This window comes from Solenopsis invicta, chromosome 2 (assembly GCF_016802725.1).
Source record: "Solenopsis invicta isolate M01_SB chromosome 2, UNIL_Sinv_3.0, whole genome shotgun sequence".
NCBI classification, from domain to species: domain Eukaryota; kingdom Metazoa; phylum Arthropoda; class Insecta; order Hymenoptera; family Formicidae; genus Solenopsis; species Solenopsis invicta.
This window is the reverse complement of record NC_052665.1, coordinates 9,194,484-9,214,133: the sequence shown is the minus strand read 5'-3', so window position 1 is coordinate 9,214,133 and position 19,650 is coordinate 9,194,484. Positions and strand designations below refer to the sequence as shown.

Sequence of the window (19,650 nt, the reverse complement as noted above, 5' to 3'; positions counted from 1 at the left end):
AATTATTTTTGATTGATCGATCTTTCCGCGGCGCGTGCGGGAGGTCAAAAGAGTGGCAAATAAGCATCTTGTTCTTCGTCATTCATGGAAGATCGGAAAGCCCTCGAGGCGAAAGTGAAGGATCGTTAAAATGCGGATGAACGTCGGTGCATTCTCCTTTCACGGCTTCAAGAAGGTGAGAACGGCCAGTGTATTTCGGGTGTATGCCGGCTGCCCGCGCGTATCGTATAATTTTCCGATCCTAAAGCGCCTCCCCCTGCGCGATTCCGAAAAAAGGTTCCGCCTAGATTCGCGTGTTACCCGTCCGTTTTATCCTGGCGGCGTGCCAGTGTTATCGTCGCTTCGATATTACGGCGAATATCCCTCGTTCTCTTTCGCTCGCGTGTGACAAAGCCCTCGCCTTGCGACGAGAAACGGCAAGAAAAAGATCCAACGGCAGTTTCTAATTCGAAACTGGCTACCTCGCGGGTAGCGGCATTTTTTCTATTTTTATCCGCGCCGTGTACGTGAAAATAGGCGCCTGTGTTTTATGACCAAAAGGCGACGTACATATATGTACACCCACGGTCTCGAAAAATTTTCCAAACTGAGAAACCGCTATCTTTCTACATACTTACAGTTCATTATTAACGTAACGACCGAATAAGCTCTAATCGTTACATTAATCATGAGTTGCGAGTATGTAGAGAGATGGCGACTTTTCAGTTTGGAAAATTCTCCGAGGAATCGAATCGATGACCGCGTGGGTGTGCACCTGGACCTAGGAGAATTATATTCCCCGGACAAAACGCCGTGGGATGAGAGAAAATCGTATCCTTCCGTTTCACCTCCCCTTTCTCGGAAAATGTCATTTTTCTATATTAAAATAATGTCCGTCGTGCCTAGTGATATTTTGTTTCCGTTTATTTTTAACTCGCATCGTCACTCCATTCATATTCCATGGAAACGTGAAAAAAAGGATTAGAAAGGCGTCATCTGTAGAAACGCATCGCTCGAGAATATAACCCCTGACATTCTCGTACGCGGGCGCGCGTTTAATCCTTTTGTCGAGAGATGTAGGAAGAGAAAATTAAAACTCCGCCGCGGTCGAGTGTGTGCGCGAGATCGAAAAATAGTAATTCGCCAAGGGGATAATGGATCCCCGTCATTTCGTCGCGCGCACGGTACACGCCCGCCTCATTTTCTCCGTGTATCGTCGACGTTCGCAGATTACCTGATGCCGCGATATTGGATTACGGTGGGGACCGGAGCGAAACTACACAATGCCCCGGCGTCGCGCCTTTAATTTAATATACGCGCCGGGGGAGAGTCTTCGGCGGAATCCAGGCGCATCAGTACCGAGTCGACCTTCCACCGATGGCGAGACGAGTCCGGTTCCTCCTCGTGCGTTCGTTCTCCGCGACAGAGGGGGCATCGCGAAGGGACCACACACGCATCCCTCGAGCCGCGTGTCGCGCGCTGAGAAAGGCTGAGGAGTCAGTCGGTTCTCTAATTAAAACCCGCTCAGAGCAGCTCCCATGCCTGAGGTTCTGTTTTCGTTCATTGAGTGCTGCAAACGCTGTCTGCCGTCGTCGTTCGTAAGTCTAACTGAGTCCATCGACTTCTCGGTCTTCCCTTTCTCTTTTTTTATTTTTTTTTTATTTTTTTTTTATACGTAAGCTTCAGCTCGGCGATAGTGAAAGAACTCTCGCGCGTGTAGGCACAAAGCGTGTATCGAGCGAGAATAATACGCACGTGTCTCGGAAGTGTCTTTCGCTCTCGCCTCTCGATTTTCGGACAATTCGCGTGGCAATAGAAAGCTAGCTGGCAGCCCCGCGGTTGACCGTAATCTCCTCGGCGTGCGTATCAGCCGCATCGTTTTACGCTGACAATGAGCGGGGATTTCGCTCGTTTATTACAAACGCCATTTTTCTAGTCCACGCACGGCTTCGATTCCGTTGATACGGTGTAACAGAATATATCATATCGGTCTCTCGATTTATACCCGCGCCGTGTTTTACCGAGGCGAGGATTTTTCCTCGCTAAGAAGGCTCCCCGAGGAGATTAATCGCTCGCGCGAGAAATTGCTTCGCCGGCGCGCGAGAAATTGCTCCGGCCGAATGAAATTCGCGCCGGTGTGTATCCTTTTCGTGGCCGGCTTTGATATCGTTGATATCGTAAATCAACATTTGCTCTCTAACGCGTGACAGGCACAGAGATCGGGCGCCGGGTGTCGGGAAGGAGAGCATTCTTGTCCGGTGGACATGTCAACGTGCTCCGTGATGCCGGTCTCCCTGCAAGACATTTTGGTAAATATCTGTAACCTTCTCCAATACTGCTTGGCCGCTTGAAAGCCTTGCCAACTATTCTCGATAGAATTCATCACTAACCCAGCCGCTTGTAGCGAGTAACTCCAATATTTCCAAAATAATTTAATGCGATCCGCGAGAAATCGTATATCGCGGTACTTATATTTTTTATTCGATATTAACTTCTTTCTCCTCTCGTAAATTATTTTATACATCTTTTCATCATTCTATAATACGATACCGCGGAACATTTCTCGTTGCATTAATTTAAACGAATATGTCGTCACTTTTTTTCGATAGTTATACAGGTATATAATTTTTTTCATAAATATATGTTAAACATTGTTTCTTGACAAAAAACTTCTTTAATCAAATGCACATGGGCACGTAAAAAGAGCGAGGAGAGGGAAAGAGAGAAGGCTTTATGATATTTAATGTTTCTTTTAAAACAATTTTCTATTAACTTGTTAAAGAGCTTCTCTTAGTTAAAAAAAAAAAATGTAGCTTTTTCTTTCTTCGGGATAATCCGTGGGAGGCGCGTTTAACAAAGCGCATAATGTATACGAGAATACGTGTGTGCGTCGTTCTCATTGTCCGCCGTCCGAGGTTCCAGATAATTGATGTTAACGTTTAATGAAATTCCGCGAACGAAAGAAAAGCACAAGGGGGCTGTATTGAACTTACGAACGCGGGCTCGTTGCCTACCGGCCTTACGCTCAACCGGTTACACTGGTTTCGCGGAAAAAAGAAGCTAAAAGGAGCGCGAGATAGCTGCGCCGCGCCCGGCATTGGGTGGGAGATGCATAAAAAGAGAACGCGCATTCGATAGCAGCTGCTCTTAAATTCACGAACACGCGTTACATCACGTTTAACTGGCCGCACAATATCGCAAAAATGGTTAATCGCATCTTTTTGCCCCGATCACGTGAAAGCCGGCACAGTAACATTATTGTACTCGGCATCAAATCATTCGCTCGATTGTTACGACAGTTCTGTGCGATTGGAAGGAATTATTTCGATGTTTGATAGAAAATATTGTTTTGCTGCCGCAGATTAATTCGATGCACTAACTCGTTAAAATTGATTGTTCGAAACGTGAATTGTTTAATACAGAATGATTTTGTGTCTCGCTAATCGCAGCAGCTCTATTTGAAAGATCCATATTCAAATGCCGATACAATAAGAAATTTATACACGTGCAAAATGAATTTACATTTTATCCGGTTTCACATTTTATTACACGTACTCTTGTCATTTACAATTTTAATGTGTACAGAACATGCAGAAAACGCAGAAAACATATATGAATAACAGGGAGAAACACGTGTTAAACATTTTTGAAAGTACAGCTAGCGCATCTTCACTTTTTTCCGATATTTTACACTTGACATTTACCTAAAAAATCGTACATGTGTGTTTTTCGCAAAATAAGAGTGCTCTGGCATTTTCGCTCCCGCGACGCAATATTTTGAATCAATGCATTGATCCCGGCTAAAGCACGACGAGCTTTTCGGAATATATACGCTTTTATTCTAACAAAAAAAATAAAAATTTCAACTGTACACCCTTCGACCTTTACCTTGTGTTCGCCATCACGTCGAAAACGTATGGTTGCACGTATCATGCATGCTCGTGCACGTGCTCGCGAAGCTATACAAATTTCACGGTGGAAATGATTAAATCCGTGTCAAACGGTTGCGAATACAAAGCGAGAAACCTCGCAGTTAATTTCATTATACTTGTTCTGACGATCCACGCGAGTCTTTTGCATCTAGCTAATATCATATTCGAAGAGAAATACAGTGTCTAGGATAGAAAGCTGTAAAATTAATTATATTTTACGATTAAATTTATTAATCCCGTATGAAGATGTCACGTATATCTTGTACACAGGCACGTATTCCTCTATGACAGTAATACGACATTCCGAGACTTTGGTCGGAAATTGAATTGATTATAGTTGAATAGCATTTTATTTAAAATTTTTTTATAATAAAGTAATTTTTATAAAAAGACAACGCTCTTCTAGCGCTCAATTTCGGAAATAAAAAAAAAATTGTTTTAAAGGTTGTATTTCTTAATTTATATTTGCTACTATAAAATTAATATTTAAAACTAAAATTAACATTTAGCTTAAATGTAAATTGACTTCAACAAGTGATTTAAAAAATAATGCTATTTCTTCTTTGAAGATAAAAAAAGATTTTATCATGTAAAAAGTTTAAAAATATTTATTACTTATGGTATATTTAATATTAATTATTATAAATATATTTTAATACTATAAATATGTCAATTTAAATTAAGTTTTATTGTGTTCTTTTCTTTTCTACCAATTTTACTATATATTTTACTATATATTTTACTATATATTTTATGTTATTTATAATATTAAATTATATTTATAACAATTTATATTAAATATTTCATTTATACTATTATTAAATTTTTATTGAATTTTCTGAGGTTTTTGTAGATGGGTATTTTAGGTGAATTTAAATGGGTCTTTTTAGATGGGTTTTAATGGGTTGGACCCATCTCGGCAAACTCTGCTCTTAATATTAGTTATAAAATTAATATTAAATTTGGTTTGCGGGTTAACGAGTGCTTAATCAGCTTTCTCATAATTCATAACAATTAATAATGTGTTCCCATTATGAAGTATAATATAAATATATATTGTAACAATTTATAATATATATTATAAATAAATTATAATAATTTATAACACATAATTTATAAGCCGCAATAATCGTAAATAGAATTCGCTCACACGGAAGGAACAATTTTTATTACAGCATTGAAAATTTAGCTAAATACAGAAAATAATTTTATGATGGACCATCGAAACAATTATGTAGGACGCCCAAGCATGATAATGTTGACGTTTTAGTAACCAAGTTAAACATCCGATACAATATTTTAAAATGATTTAGTTGGTTAACTTTCTTTTCAAATTTGTATTTCAGCCTTGTCCATTCAGCAAAATTGATCCTTCGGTGCACACTTGTAATTTTCTTTATTTTCGTAAAAGATATCGAGTGATATTTACACTTGCGGCATTTAACAACGCAAATGTGTAAGTCTCGATACTCTGTAATATTAAACGTCCTTATTGTCGTCTCGAGGTCAGCAGCGCCCACGAATTTGCCCTAAACGCAACGAGGCCGTGTGTTACATCCGGGATCAAAAGACGTTTCTCGGCCGTTTACGGCGTCGACCTAAGCCCCGTCGACCTAAGCCCGAGTGCGGCAGACAGCCCCGATTTCAGCGTGAGACGAGGAACGCCCGCGATACCCGCTCGCGAATACTCGCCGAGAGTATTTTCGTTTCTGGCACGTCGCTGAGGCCTACATCGCGACGTCATGGGCCTCGCTGGCTTGTATTTGCATATGTTATATAACTTTGCGCCCTTAGTCGCGTACGGCCACGCTCGTTGGGCGATTTCGGCGATCTCGAGTCGTTCTCAGGGAACGGAATACAACGACTTTCCGTACGTACTTTTACCAGTCTCGCAACGACGTTGCTCGGTTCGGTATAATTCCCGATTAGATAAGTGCTCGACGAGACTGTATTTGTTTTCTTTCGCTTCGTAGTTCGGGCGTATGTTGGCCAAATCATTCCGGGGATGGCGCGGCAGTACGTGGTTCTCGAATGCGTCAAGTGAATTTTTTATATTGCTGCTGTACTACATTCTTGAACTGGGTCGTGGCATACTAGAAAAACTGGTAATGTCTCTCGGGAAAAGGGATATTTTATTACGGTATGAGTTGCATGTTACTTTCTGACCAACAAAACTGAGTGCGATTTACTTTCGCGAGCCTCGCGATCGTTGTCGAAGGTCGCCTGACCGTCGTGCATAAATGTTCGATACGAGGAATTACTTAATTGTTCAAATGATATTCCGATAAAAAAAAAATGGAAATTTATTTTTATTTACGAGCGGAACTTTAATAACAAGATAATCAGGTCGTTGATAGATCGATCGATCAATTTCCCGCCACGTTTGATACTCCCCACTTCATAAACGTTACGAAGATCGTATCGATAAACTGTCATTGTCGGGTGGAAACTCTGTTGTTTTGGCCGAGTAGTTCGTAGCCCAATTTGCCGGAGGCTCGCTTCTGCCGGTCCACGAAAGGAGACGTATACACTCCACTCACCACAAATAAACGGCCGGCCGCTGCGCGCCGAAGAGGAGACCGCGGCTGCGGCCTGCGGATTGCGTAAGTGCGTCGTGAGCACGCACCGGAATGCGTGCGCGTGCACATATTCGCGCGCGGTTCCTCTTCACGGGCTTTCGACGGGCAGTGCGACCGACACGGAGGCACACTGCCTATTGCGTAACGCGCGATGTGTGGAGTGCGTGAGCCAGCGCGTATACGCCAGCAGTACGTCGCGCTACACTGAGATCGATCAGCTGATCGCGGGCAGCGAGAGCTGACGGCGAGGAGCGATTCCGTTACTTGGATTACACGGATTTGTGCAGTGTCGCGTAATTAATCCGCGAATCGATTCGCGCGGCCCTTGACTAAGCGGGTCACCGTTATAATGATCCGCACTGGCGACGGCGACGGCGTTAATTGACATTGCGTGAATAAATATACGTTCTCTCTCTCTCTCTCTCTCTCTCTCTCTCTCTCTTTCTCTCTCGAGGGCTCGATCGATCGCGCGCTGCCACTTCCGACGAAAAGTAGGTCGATCTTCGGACGCAACGCGCGTGCACACGTCGCAAATCGCCGGCTAAACACCGTCGATTCACTCTCCGATAATGCATTGGAAATGCCAATTTGTTACGACGACGAAAATGAACATGTAAATCAGCCGGCTAGCAAAAGCTCGTTCGTGTGAGTGATAAAATAGACTTATGTAATCAAACCCACGCGAAGTGTATTGAAAGACCTTCGCGGTACTTTCGCAACTCTTCGCATGCTGCTTTCCATTGGAAAATTTGATAAGCCACGTGATATGAAAATCTCACGCAATATCTCGTACGCCGCGCATTTCCACGACGCAGTCCGGCCACTGCATTTCGCGATGCATTAGAAAGCGGCGGCGGCGGCGGCGGCGGTTTGAATCGGGCACTCAATAACACGCATATGTTTTCACGCGTGTACACGCGCCACGTCGTCGGGCCCAGACGCGTTGACCAAGACGCGTAAACGCACGTCGAGTCAGTTATATCGCAACGCGCGCGACCGGTTACGTAACGCTACGCATTTTTTCACCGTGAGTTGCACTTACCGATATTTTTTCTTCAATGAGAGCGAGGGGGGCAGCGCGACAACAAGATTCTGCAATTGAGTCGTATCGACATTTCGTTTCCAAAAAATAACGACCACTCGGCAGAAGCTCTATCAAGATCAACATATCTCGTTAGAACACTTAATCACTCGAATCACCGATGTAATTAGCGCGCGCCCGCGCGCGCGTGATGCATCTCTCTCTCCCTCGAGATAGGAGAACGAAAGATCGATCTGCGCGACGTGTGCGTTTTTTCCGGCGATTGCCAATAAGTGCGACTATCAATAACTCGATCGTTGGAATTTACGACCTCGTTACGGAACCGAGAACGGGGATAACCGGCGAGACGTTACGCTGATAACGTTAGGCGTCCCGAGAATAAGTTTATCGAGGGAGCAACGTTTTTGCATCTCTTTCGACGACTTAATGCAATTAATTTGCTCACACGCGACTGTCATACGCGTATTTAATCGCGTTGCATTGCATTCGCGAGACGAAACTTGATAGACGTCGGTCGCTGCGACACGTTGCTCTACGTCAAGTTTCGACCGTTGCAGCTGGCACGATGAAGTTCCTGGTGAGGTACTACGACTTCCTGAACGTCAAGTTTTCCACGGTGAGCTTTTTAAGTAGTGCGCGATGTTTTCGTTATTACGACGGACGCTCGGGATGGGAGCGAGGTTTTTACGCGTACCGCGAGAAGATCATGGGAAGAAACGGGAGATTAAACTTGTACTCGTTTTTCTTTTTTCTTTATCGTTTAACGTCTCGGAATGTAATCTTTTTTTTTTGATTTTTTCTTTGATCGCTCGTATCTGGGAGCTCCGTTATCGAAGCACACCGGGGAAAGAAGAGACTAATGATTCGCCTTGGGTTTAAATTGCGGAGATTGACGGCCGCGGTATTATCGATAATTGCGTGCGCGAGTGCGCCTTATCGCGCGCAGCGATAATGGACCGCTCGCGAAATCCGACGACCTTTCAGATACACGCATGAAAGAATGGCATTATGCGCGCATTCCGCGGTTTGCAGTAGCCGCGGCGGAGCGATGCATCCGTTATCCGCGCCATTTATCATTCGCTCTCACTTCATTCGCTCTCACTCGCCGCGACTGCTGTTGCTCTTGTTCGTTGCCATGATAATTGAATTTCTCCGAAACGTATCATGAGACTTGAAAAACTCGGCGAACCTCTTTTCGCGACGTTATCGGGATACCCTTGTGAAACACGTCGATGTGTCCTCCCTATTCCCCCCGAGAAGAAAACATTCGCGATCCGTTGTTCTTCAAGGATAAGGTAAAGGACCGCGCGCACTGACGTCTCAGTTTTCGTCAATTGAAAGCAAAGAGTGGCGCTAAAGTTTTACTAGGTACTGTAGAAACGTCGAGATACTTTCAAGAGTGAACTATGAATACACATTTCAAATCATCGTTGTCATAATATGATAATAAACGATCGTCATTACAATACGCATATTATCGAATAACGATTGCCTCGAATTCCTCGAAGAATCACAAATCACTTCTGCACGACCGTGCCAACGACAACAAGAACGTCAAACATTTGTTTGCCGATGTCGCACGCGTGTTCTTACGTTGAGCAAGAACTCGGAAGTTCATTAGTTCGCAATTATATTGATGTCAGTGGTGCGTTCAGCGCCGCTTTCCGCTGACGTTTTCGCTTGTAATTTTTACACCGCGCAACACGATTGCATCACGCGACGACACTGTCATCGCGTTAGCGAATCGCTAAAATTGCAAGGTCGCGAGTCATCGAGTGATTAGTGGGTCATGTAATTTCCCTGTCCGTTTCGTAAGTGGGTCTTCGCCGAAAACGATGAGAAGTTTTCGGCGATTCCTTTCGCAAGAAAAAAGTTTCACACGGCATCGTTTTCACCAATGTGAACAAATTTTTATCGCCGTACGTGGAAACGCCTTATCACCGATCAAGAATGGGAATGGCTCGTATAATGTACTTAATGACCTGTCGATCTCGCGATTGCTTCGAAGATATTCATTTTTTAATCTTTTTCGACGAGAGGTGACACGCATTAGAAATTACGGTAACAAGTTTAATCATACTTAAAACGGGGCGTTTGGTGAAAGTATGCGTGTTCAAAACGCAATAAAAGTGCGGCTAGCGTTCAGTTGTGTACTTACTCAGTTAATTATTTCTAGAAAAAAGTAGTCTGGAAAAAAAGAGGGAGGAAAAGAGAAGGAACAGGGAGTATCCCTCGCGGATATATACTTGCGTATAATTGCGAAAAGCTCATTTCGCTCTTATTGCTCCGCTCCGGAGCGAATAAATATCGCGACCCCGATTGTCGTCTCTCGCACACAATCGCGGTGATCCCTTTCGTTTCATCCAGTACCGCGATTGCCCTCGCATCGCGAAGTGCAGCGAAGTGAGGTGGCTAATTCTCCGTAACAGGAGGACAAAAAGCAACGATCGGCCACAAAAGCCCAATGGACTTTATCAGCGCGCCGCAGAATGCATCGACGTGTCGACGTAATTTGTCAGTCGTTGCACTTGCGTCTTTATTGACGTGTTCCCTCGTTAAAGTCGCTCGTCCGACGCCCCCGATGCGCCCGACGCGAGAAACGATCTTGAAAACGGGCTCGTCCGATCGGGGAGCACGGGCACTTTTAAGCGTATAAACCCAAATCGAAATGCGGTTAAAAATTCTGTTTATCCAAAATCCAAATTTTTTATTCTCTATTTCCGTCATTTCAATTTTAATTTCACGTAAAATAAAAAAATACTTAGGATAAGGTTATACTTGTTGAAAAATTATGTTTGATTCTAATCCTTGTGTTATTTTGACTTGCAGGTGAGTAGGCGATCCAAAGAACACGCGACAGAGGAGAAGGGAAGGGTGAGTCAATTTGAGTTTGTCGTTAGAAATTATAGTCGAGATGGCCGAGAATCAGTTGCCGGTGAAAAATTCGCGCTGACAACTCGCTAACTCGCAAGTTCCGCTATAACTTCCACCCACGTGACTGGAACCTTTCGATACAAGTCCTTTCGATTAGTATGTACGTCGCGAACAGGAAGGGTCCGTTTAATAATACGAGAAATAAGGCGAAGAACACGGCTTCGCATCCACCTCGGATGTCCGGATACGCGTATACCGCGTATACATTTTTGCGATGCACCTCTGTTGCAACGTCGCCGCCGCCGCAATTATGACGACGAGCGGCATCGCTGTAGCGTTCTCAATGGCATTCTTAAATATACACGAAGAGAAACCGATTGCCGATGCTAATATGTACGTTATAACCCGACAAACACGTGAATCTTGGATGTTACTGGGATTTATTGCGCGAGAGAAATCCCAAAGTGTGTCCGCGCGCGTTTTCACTAACAAACTTCTTCGTCGATGATCTGCTCATCTCTTGGAGATTGCCATCCCGAGCTTGCACTTACGCCAGAGCAAAAATTGCTTTGAGTTAACTCGAGTTACCTTCTGCTCGAGAAAATAATCAACACGAGTTTCTCGTGTTTCAGTTACTTTCGTGCGCCACGGTGTCCCTGTTGCCGGTTGATTACTTTTTTTTTTAAACATTGCACAATAATAATGTAAAACTTTAAAACTTAAAATCATGAAACTTTTCCCTCTTACTGCAAGGCGAACTTGAACTCGCTGAAGCAATCTCGGTTCAATTTGCAACGCAGATGGGGTTGCAGAATCTCTCATACTAAGTAAGAAATTAATCGAAGCGTAACGGGAGTTACGGAGTGATCGTTTTCACAGCGATATTATTGTCCGAGTAAGGTATACGGAAGTATGATGATTATGTAAATTTGTGAAAATAATGACAGCGCGACGTTGAAGTGCGCGAGATACGCTCGCGATAGAAAGGAGGGCAGAAAATATCCGAAGATCTTCATGGTCGGGCGGTGCATTTAACATTTATCATTTTAAACGAAAGTTCAAAAGCGACGTCCTTAGGGTGGGTCGGAGCTGGCGCATGAAAAGCCACGCGAAGCCCTCATCAATTACACAAGGAAGTAGGTCAGAAAAATCCACGGTCAATTTCCCGATGGATTTTGTATATGTGTAGGTACGTGTGTGAGCGGCCTTGATCGCGCTGGAGAATATGCGCATTCCTAACTTAGGATTCCCCCGTCGAATAAAACATTCAACGCTAATTGAGTTGATTTCACCGAGAGTTGTTCGTCTCTTTGGAACCGACAGTCAAAATGCCGCCTAGTTGGCCGCGTATAAGTTCGTCGACCGTGCGATTTCCGCGAAAGTCTCCTGTACGTGCGAATGCAAATTTTGTATGCGCGTGTGCGTGTTGTACGTCAGTTTCGTACGAAGGCAGAACTTTCCGACCGGTACCAAGGTGAGATTACCCTGACCGGCATGAAAATCTCTAAACACACCGATCGACAATTCCGCTAATTGAGCGTCGACGTGTTTGATTAGTCGTGTTTAAGATTCAATGAGGTAGCCGCGGTCGCCTCGTTAAGCCGCGTCTCGTCGAAGTGTCTCGTTAGATGACGACGGTGACTCGCTAATACCCACTTCCTTACTTTCTCCATCTCTAATTGTCACGGCCGTTAAACAACGGTACGCATAGATTTCTTCAATTACGCGCGATCGCGCACGTGTCCCGCGGCTGCCTCGATTCCCATTTACACGCCGAACTTTCACAGCTAAACAGAGAGATGAAGCTTCGGCAGCGAAGAGCGATAATACGGTAAGATTGCCGAAATCGCACCACTTTTGACATAAAAACTTATAACTAATAAGAAATTATGAGAAATATTTTTCATTTTCCTACATCGTAATAAATTACAACATTTTTCTTTTCATAATTATTTTTTTCCAAATTTCATGTATTGGCATAAATTTTTAAACGACGATTTTTAAGAAGCCTTCAAATAGTACGTTTAGGCAACTAGTCTTCCTAAATCGTATCACAGGTTAATATTACTCTTCCTGGAATAAAACGACACTTTTTCTGCTAGATTCTTTCTTCTCGAGCAAAAATGCGTTAGATAAACACAATTTTATTAATATTGGAGATAAATACCGTAAACTAAATATTAAATATAATTTCTATCAATATTATCATTTCGATAACTTTTCAATAATATTGCATTACTACATTACAGCAATATTGTTACAATGCTTTATATGATTATTATATTTGATTTTATATATATAATCACGATCAGTAATAGTCAAAGTAATAGCGATTTTGAAGACTAAAGCATTTTGTATAACTTTATTTAACTATATAGTTCCCAAATAATCCCACAAAGAGTACAAGTACTGTGGTTGAATTTATACGCGAGGTGATGCGATTTAGGAACCGGTGCGATATCGCCAATCTTACTCTACAATAAAAATACAGTCTGTCTTGAAAGGCACGGCGGTTGGAATCGTTTCTCGTTCTACATGACGAAAGTTAAATCGCGCGCTCTTGGAGATTTGAATAATGAGACGTGTCGGCAGGGAATTAAGCGACAAGCGACTGAACAGCATTCGCTATCGTCAGGATATCGTCACGACGTTATCTTAACATCGTTAATTAACGAGGACTAATGGCGCTGCGATCTGAGTAAGTCGGCCCGCGTATGTCCGGAATAGCAGAGTGGAAACAGGTTGCCCTTACCGAGAATAATTTCGCGACTGTTGATCTCGCGAATGCAAATTAATTACTCGGTCAGGCACCGACTTAAGCTCGGGATGTATCGTCCTATCTCGCGTAGTTCACTCGAGGTGCTAACAAGAGAGCCCGTCGTCGAGTCGATGGTCAGTTGAGAGGACGTGCTTCGAGGATCAGTCAGGAATTCGTATTTACATATGCAAATATTCCGAATATTAAATCGTCATTATTATTATTATTACAACTGACGTTTGAAAAGAACGGACTATTGGAAAATCAATCTGAAATAGGGTAAAAATAGAGCTCGGCGAGAGAGGTCTTTTTATTTTCTCTCGATTCTTTTTCTTTCCGTGGAATGCGAAAAATTGTTCCAATGTTCGTTTTCCGATTATACCGACGGAATTTCGTTGCGATTTTTCCACACGTTCGCGCATACCGTCGTGCCACACTTGTCCGTCGATGATTTAACGAGCGTAGTGCGTTTTACAACCAAGCCGCATCCTGAATAACAAGTCGCACCGCTCGCCGTCGGTTCGTATAAATCCTTTAGTTAGTTGCGAATTCTCGCTGATTGGACGTACCGTCCAGTGGGATTATGCAGCCTTGTGGCGCTTAATAGAATTTACCAAGTTGAAACTGACGAGAGATGCCGCGCATATGCACCGACTCTCCACGTGCCACGTTGTTTATTATCGCCACTATGGTTTCTCGATTATTTTCCACGTGCGCACCCACGAGACGGATTCAAGGTCGATGACGAATTGCGTTTTCTTGCCTCGATGATTTCTGCGCGGCGCGGCGCGGCGCGGCATTAAGTACGTGTTTTCCACCGCGGATCGCTGCTGGAATGAAAAAGAAAAGAAATAAATAAGAAGACTCGTGTGCGATTTACTTCTCGGCGAGCGCAATAAACCCTCCGGGGTTAATGGCTTAAAAGTGGCCATTGATAACAAGGCCGTTGTCGGAACGTATCGGCGATGAATCATCGGACGGCTTTCGCGCATAATGGGACGAAGTCCGCGCAAATTGCATTACGTTATTACCGCTGTACGATACGGCAGCGATGGCAAAACGTGGGCGAGAGAACGCAACGATTTGCGAGCGCGGGTGTGCGCGGATGCAAAATTAATCGTCTGCAAATGAAAGCCCGGCGCGATTCGCGTTTTGTTACAATCGCGTCGCGAATTTAGCTCAGTTTCGCCCGCGCGTGTCGGTACGTTTCAACACATAGATAGTCCATTTCCCGTCTTCGTTCGGCACGTGTGGAGTTTAACGCTTCGTTAAACCCGCAGGACGCATCGTGCTGCATAAATCGATAATGAAATGAAGACTAAACAAAAGAATTGTGTTTCTTTCCACGAGTTTATCGCGTCACTATGCATGTCTTGACCATACAATACGAATTAAATTTTAAAACTGAAGGCTTCTTTAGGTTTTTTTTTTTTTTTTTTTTCCTAATCAACAATGAAAGATTGTGATCCTGAAACTAGCTGCAAAAAAGAAAACAATGAAAAGTTTGATTTATAATAGTCTTTGCAGCTAAAATTACTATATTTTGCTGCAGTTTTAAATAAATATTAACTTAAACGAGTATAAGCAAATCCAAATAAATTTTTGCACGAATATTTATCAGAGTTTTATTAGTATATGTAAAATTAGTACATGTAACTTTTTCTATAAATTTTAACAGATACAGAATGTAAAATTATAAAAATGATTTTAAAATTATATTAAAGTAAGACAATTTGCACGTATTTCATAAATACTTAACATATTTTTTAAATCACTTTCACAATTCTACGTTTTATAACTGTTAAGTTCAGTTAACATAGTGGACATGTGTTAAATTTACATATGAATATGTTCATTATTTAACACAAAAAACTTTGACCGACAGATTTATTCACAAGAGTACACAAATTTCCCAACAGTGTAGAATATTCCATGAAACTTTTATATTTTTGGTAATGTTTCAAGATATGACCCATACATCCTTAACCGTTCGTCCTTGACCAAGCTGAGTTTTCAGTTTTGGAATTTATGACACAGAGTTGTTAAAGCATTGAGAGAAAGAGAGAGAGAGAGAGAAGCGTGAGAGAATCCCTAAGAATCGACACGATATTCCGGCTGTGCAAGCAGAATAATCGCAACAGCTTCGTACGACGATATCATACTCCGCGAGAGCGGACCCCTTCCTTCCCTCCGCAGGGTAAGACGCGAACGCAGTCGAATAGATTCTCCTCTGGTGGTCTCGTGCGGCTGGTCTCGCGTTTTGAGAACCTTCGTGAATCTCTCGAGTGGGCGCTAAACATGTTTACTTACTCGATGCACCGACACCGAAGCTCATACACGCATGTACGCGCGCAGAAGTCCGCATCAGGTACCAGCCGCGCGGTCGTCACACTTTTGCAAGCCGAGGGGAACGCGTTTTTAACTCGTGGCGCGGGACTTTTTACGCAAACGGGGCCTTCGACCGCGCGACTTTTTCCGCGCGCGCACGCTCGCAAAGTACCGGGAGTATACTGCCCACGTCTCGCGTATTAAAGAAACTCTGCGCACGCGAAACGCACGTAACGAGGCAATAATGATAGCGGTAATGATGATAGGGCATTTACTCACGACGTGGGATTAATAATAATAATAATAATAATAATAATCATTGCGACAAGACGTCGCCGCAAACTCTTCTCGTTCAAGTGCGCACGAGGAAAGTAATGAACCGCGTTGAACCGCGCTCGGTCTCTTGATTAATCGATTTCCTTTCGTCGAGTCGCCCGATGATCAATCACTCTCGAGCGACCCGGGATCATCGGGATCGGGGCTCTGCACACGCGTCCGTCGCCTCCGACAAAATCGGGCCTTTCAAGGATAACGTGCGTCATTGCGCGGCTATTTTTACATTCGCGGGCGGATAGAGGCGTCACGTCGACGCTTTGTCGTGATCGATACGGAGACTGCAGCGGAAGAGCGACGCCGCTTTGATCACCCTTTATGACCAGCAAAGTGTTAAATCCTTTCCGGGAACGAGTTGGGCGCGTTTATATAACGAAGGGACCGTTTTGCGTCAGACGCGACGAGACGCAGACATCCGCGCGCGCACTGCCGCGCGCGTCGGTTCATTCATGAAAGCGTGTTTCCTCGAGCACCCACCCACACACACACACGCGCGCGCACGTCTCACCTCGTCGCCGTGGCAACGCGACGTTATTTTCATTCATGCACGTCGAGCGTCTCACGCACGCCGGAGATTTCTTACGCACGTGAGTCATACGCGGCGCCCGGTGTTACGGACGGATGAAGTGCGCACGACTGCACGGTGCAGTAGTCGACCGTTGATCGTCATCGAGATCGCGCGGGCGGGCCTAGAGCTTACGCGTCGCGAGCGAGCGAGCTTACGCCGCGATCGGACCTATAAGTTTGAAGTTTGCACGTTGAAGCGAGAGGAGGAGGAGGAAGGACGCGCGAGCGTGAACGAGATGGGGTTCCACGAGTGGCAGTACCGCGCTGAGATTTGGCTCGGTGTGGGAAGGGCGCGAGACAAGCTTTTCCAGGCGAGTATGCATGTGCATGTCCCAGAATCGCAAAGTCGAGTCGTGAATGTAGGTCGCTCGAGATTAATGCGAGTCGTCGGGCGTTTTACGTCCCTTTGGAAAATTTCCGTAGAGAAGAGCTTCCTCCGAACTTTCTCTCGAGTCGTAGAATCACAGAAACAGCGTTCTTAGACCGTTATCTCTTAGCAGCCGTACGGCAGGGAGATAATCTTAAAGTAACAACGATGGACGGACAACGGACGGACAGACGAAGGAGGAAGGGAGAGGACTAGAAGCGGGGCCGACAGTCGGAAAGCCGCGACTGTGCGAAACCGCGAAGTGAGAGATAAAATCGTGTAAAGTTCCGCGTAAAGGACAGCCGGCGCGAAAGATCGCGCGCGACCGACGTGTAACGCGACAGGCGTGCTTTCAGAGCGGAATTAAAATTCCGGTGCTCAGATAGGCTTTCTTAATGCGCGCGACCCGCATTAGCCGTGAGTCATTGCCTCCCATTGCCTCCGCTGACTAGATAGAAGTCGGCGACCGCGGCGGCACCTAACGCACAATTAACGCGCGTCACGAGCGAGCGAGCGGAGCGGGCTACTCATGCTACACTCTTAGCAATCAACGGCGGGTTTCTTTCTTCTCCTGCATGTCCTAATGACGTCCGAGTGCGGTCCTTGCCTTTTTCCCGGCTCGAGTCATATCCGGGTGCGATCCGCTCCTATCTCATAATGAACTGATTAGGCGACCGCACACTTGTCCTCGCAGCTATTCGCGTCCTCACGCGATTCTACGTGTTCGTTCTATAGCTTTCAGGCAACTTTGCGTTGTGACATCCATTAATCCTCCGACAACTCCCTTTCTTTTTGATGTTTGTTACGAGAAATGTGTCTGTTTTTTCAATCTGAAAATATCAGAGCTTAATTCTCACACGAATTAGTGTTTAACGTAGATGTTGATTAGGGTGTCATCAGTCGCTTGGCTGCGACCTTACATATTGTATGCTCAGTTATTACTATAATCTTCTCCAATGGTCTAAATTTTATCAAATCTTGTATAGGTAACGTTGTACGTAATAAATTACATTAAATTAATTATGAAGGATGTGCTCAAGTTTTGACATTTAGGCAACCAAGTTGAACTTTCGATGCAATTTTTAAATAGTTTAACCTAATTATCTTCCGATCTGTATTTCAGTAAAATTGTTCCTTCCGCGCTAAAGATATTCGACGGTGCTGATTTGGTTCACAAAATTATATTCTGAGTTGTTGCTTGAATAGTTTAAAGGGAAACGCGGGAGGATGTATCTCACAGCCTGTTCGCGAATGTCAGTTTTGATAAAACACTCGCGGTGTTTTCCCAAGTTAATTATCGACGTCAGAAGGAGCGCAGCCTCGCAAAGCTCGTGTAGATTATTAATGAGCAGGAAGTAATGTGAGCTTGATGAATAATCTGCATCCTCATGTATTCGCGTTTCGCGATTTGCGTACTTCGTTGAAAGAATATTTTAATGTAAAGCAGTCTTGTGCTCTTTTTTTAGTCAAATAGTTGATACGTTCGTATGACTAGAGTTGCGTGAGTAATGCAACGTAATCCAGTGAGTAATGTCGGGTGAATAATCATTGCGAATGTAATAGGCGCAGCTCTAGCTCCTTCTCCCGCTGGAAAATGTTTTTCCTTCAATTCACGATGACGAATCAGGTCGAATTAATTTGACTATATAGATTTGTTTCTCGCGTATTGGTTTCGCCCCAGCTTTCGTTTCATCGATCGCTGCGCTCTGTAGCCCACGGCACTTTGAACGGTGATTCGAGCGGTGCGTCGAATTAGCGTAAAAATCGCGGTGTTCGAGCGCCGCGCCGCCGCCGGTGTTAGATTGTTAACGTGGTTTCAACAAAGAACTCGAACGCGAATGCTATTCGGCGAGAGCACTATTCACCCGTGGCCAGCGCTCCAGGTTGCGTTTCTGCATCGGGAAACGAACGCGATGCAGAACGAGGCGAAGGAATGACAGAGCGGGCCTCGCGAGAGTGTTGCGCCCGCCGCGGCAGTAATGATGGAATTCCAGCCGTTACCCGTTTTACGCGAATTCGCGGAAGCATAAAGTGTGCCAGGCATTTCGCGAGCCTAGACCTCGGACGTATTTCGCCCGCGGAGTCACGTGTCCGGTTTTTTTTTCTTTTCTTTTCTTTTAATCCGTCAGAGAGAACACGCGCGCCGGCGGACACGTCAGAAGTTCGCGGGACCTTTCGACTTTCAGACACTTTTTTTCGATGGTTCGAAGCAAGTGTCGAAAGCAAATATTACCTCGTTTTCCCGCGGATTGCCGCAACACCTCGAACGGAGCGGAAAATTAGCACTTGCGAGCGCGAGCAGCACTCGCCTCCAGGAAGTATTACGGCAACTCGCGAGCGAGCGAGTGCTTTACGACTCGGAAGCTGAAGGACGAAGATATTACGTCTGTATATATATAAATCTATATGAAAGTTTGTATTATTAAATCGCGAGGGAACGATTCGTGGATGTAAGCTGCCGTATGCAGAGGTCTGCGATGTAAAACAGTACATGATATTGTTCCGAGAGAATGGCTGTTCGTACGCCCGTAATTGTATTTCCATATACTCCACACGTAACTGCACTCACGGTGCAATTTCGATTTTTACGAACTCCGACATGGCACGTTTACCGTCGCGATTATGTTATGGAACCCGCCGTCCGTTATTACTAAACAAAACGCACGCGGAGAGTGACCGAAAGAGATAGAGAGACTATTACCGTCCGCAGGAATGCCTCTCTGACCTCCTGCAAAATTATCAGGATTCACGGTTGTCACGAAAGCCAAGTGCTACTCGAGAGTAAGTTGAGGAGGTTAAACGGGAACTGAAATTCGTATCGGTTTTCGGCTGGTTGCGTTCGTCGAAGCGCGCAGACAAAGTGAACAGATGCAACGATAGTTGCGCCTTTA

General features: G+C 44.6%; 1 protein-coding gene across 2 annotated transcripts in view; it reads left to right on the top strand.

The window, feature by feature from the left end:
* The window catches only part of LOC105200730, a 167,663-nt gene that overhangs the window by 96,801 nt on the left and 51,212 nt on the right, over positions 1-19,650 (top strand). Inside the window, exon 3 of one of the 2 annotated variants that reach the window (XM_039445992.1) lies at positions 10,362-10,406. The exons of the other annotated variant lie outside the window; for it this stretch is intronic. Within the exon in view, the coding sequence (XP_039301926.1) occupies positions 10,362-10,406 (45 nt within the window). The remainder of the gene's footprint in view (positions 1-10,361; positions 10,407-19,650) is intronic. 2 annotated transcript variants of the gene reach the window in all.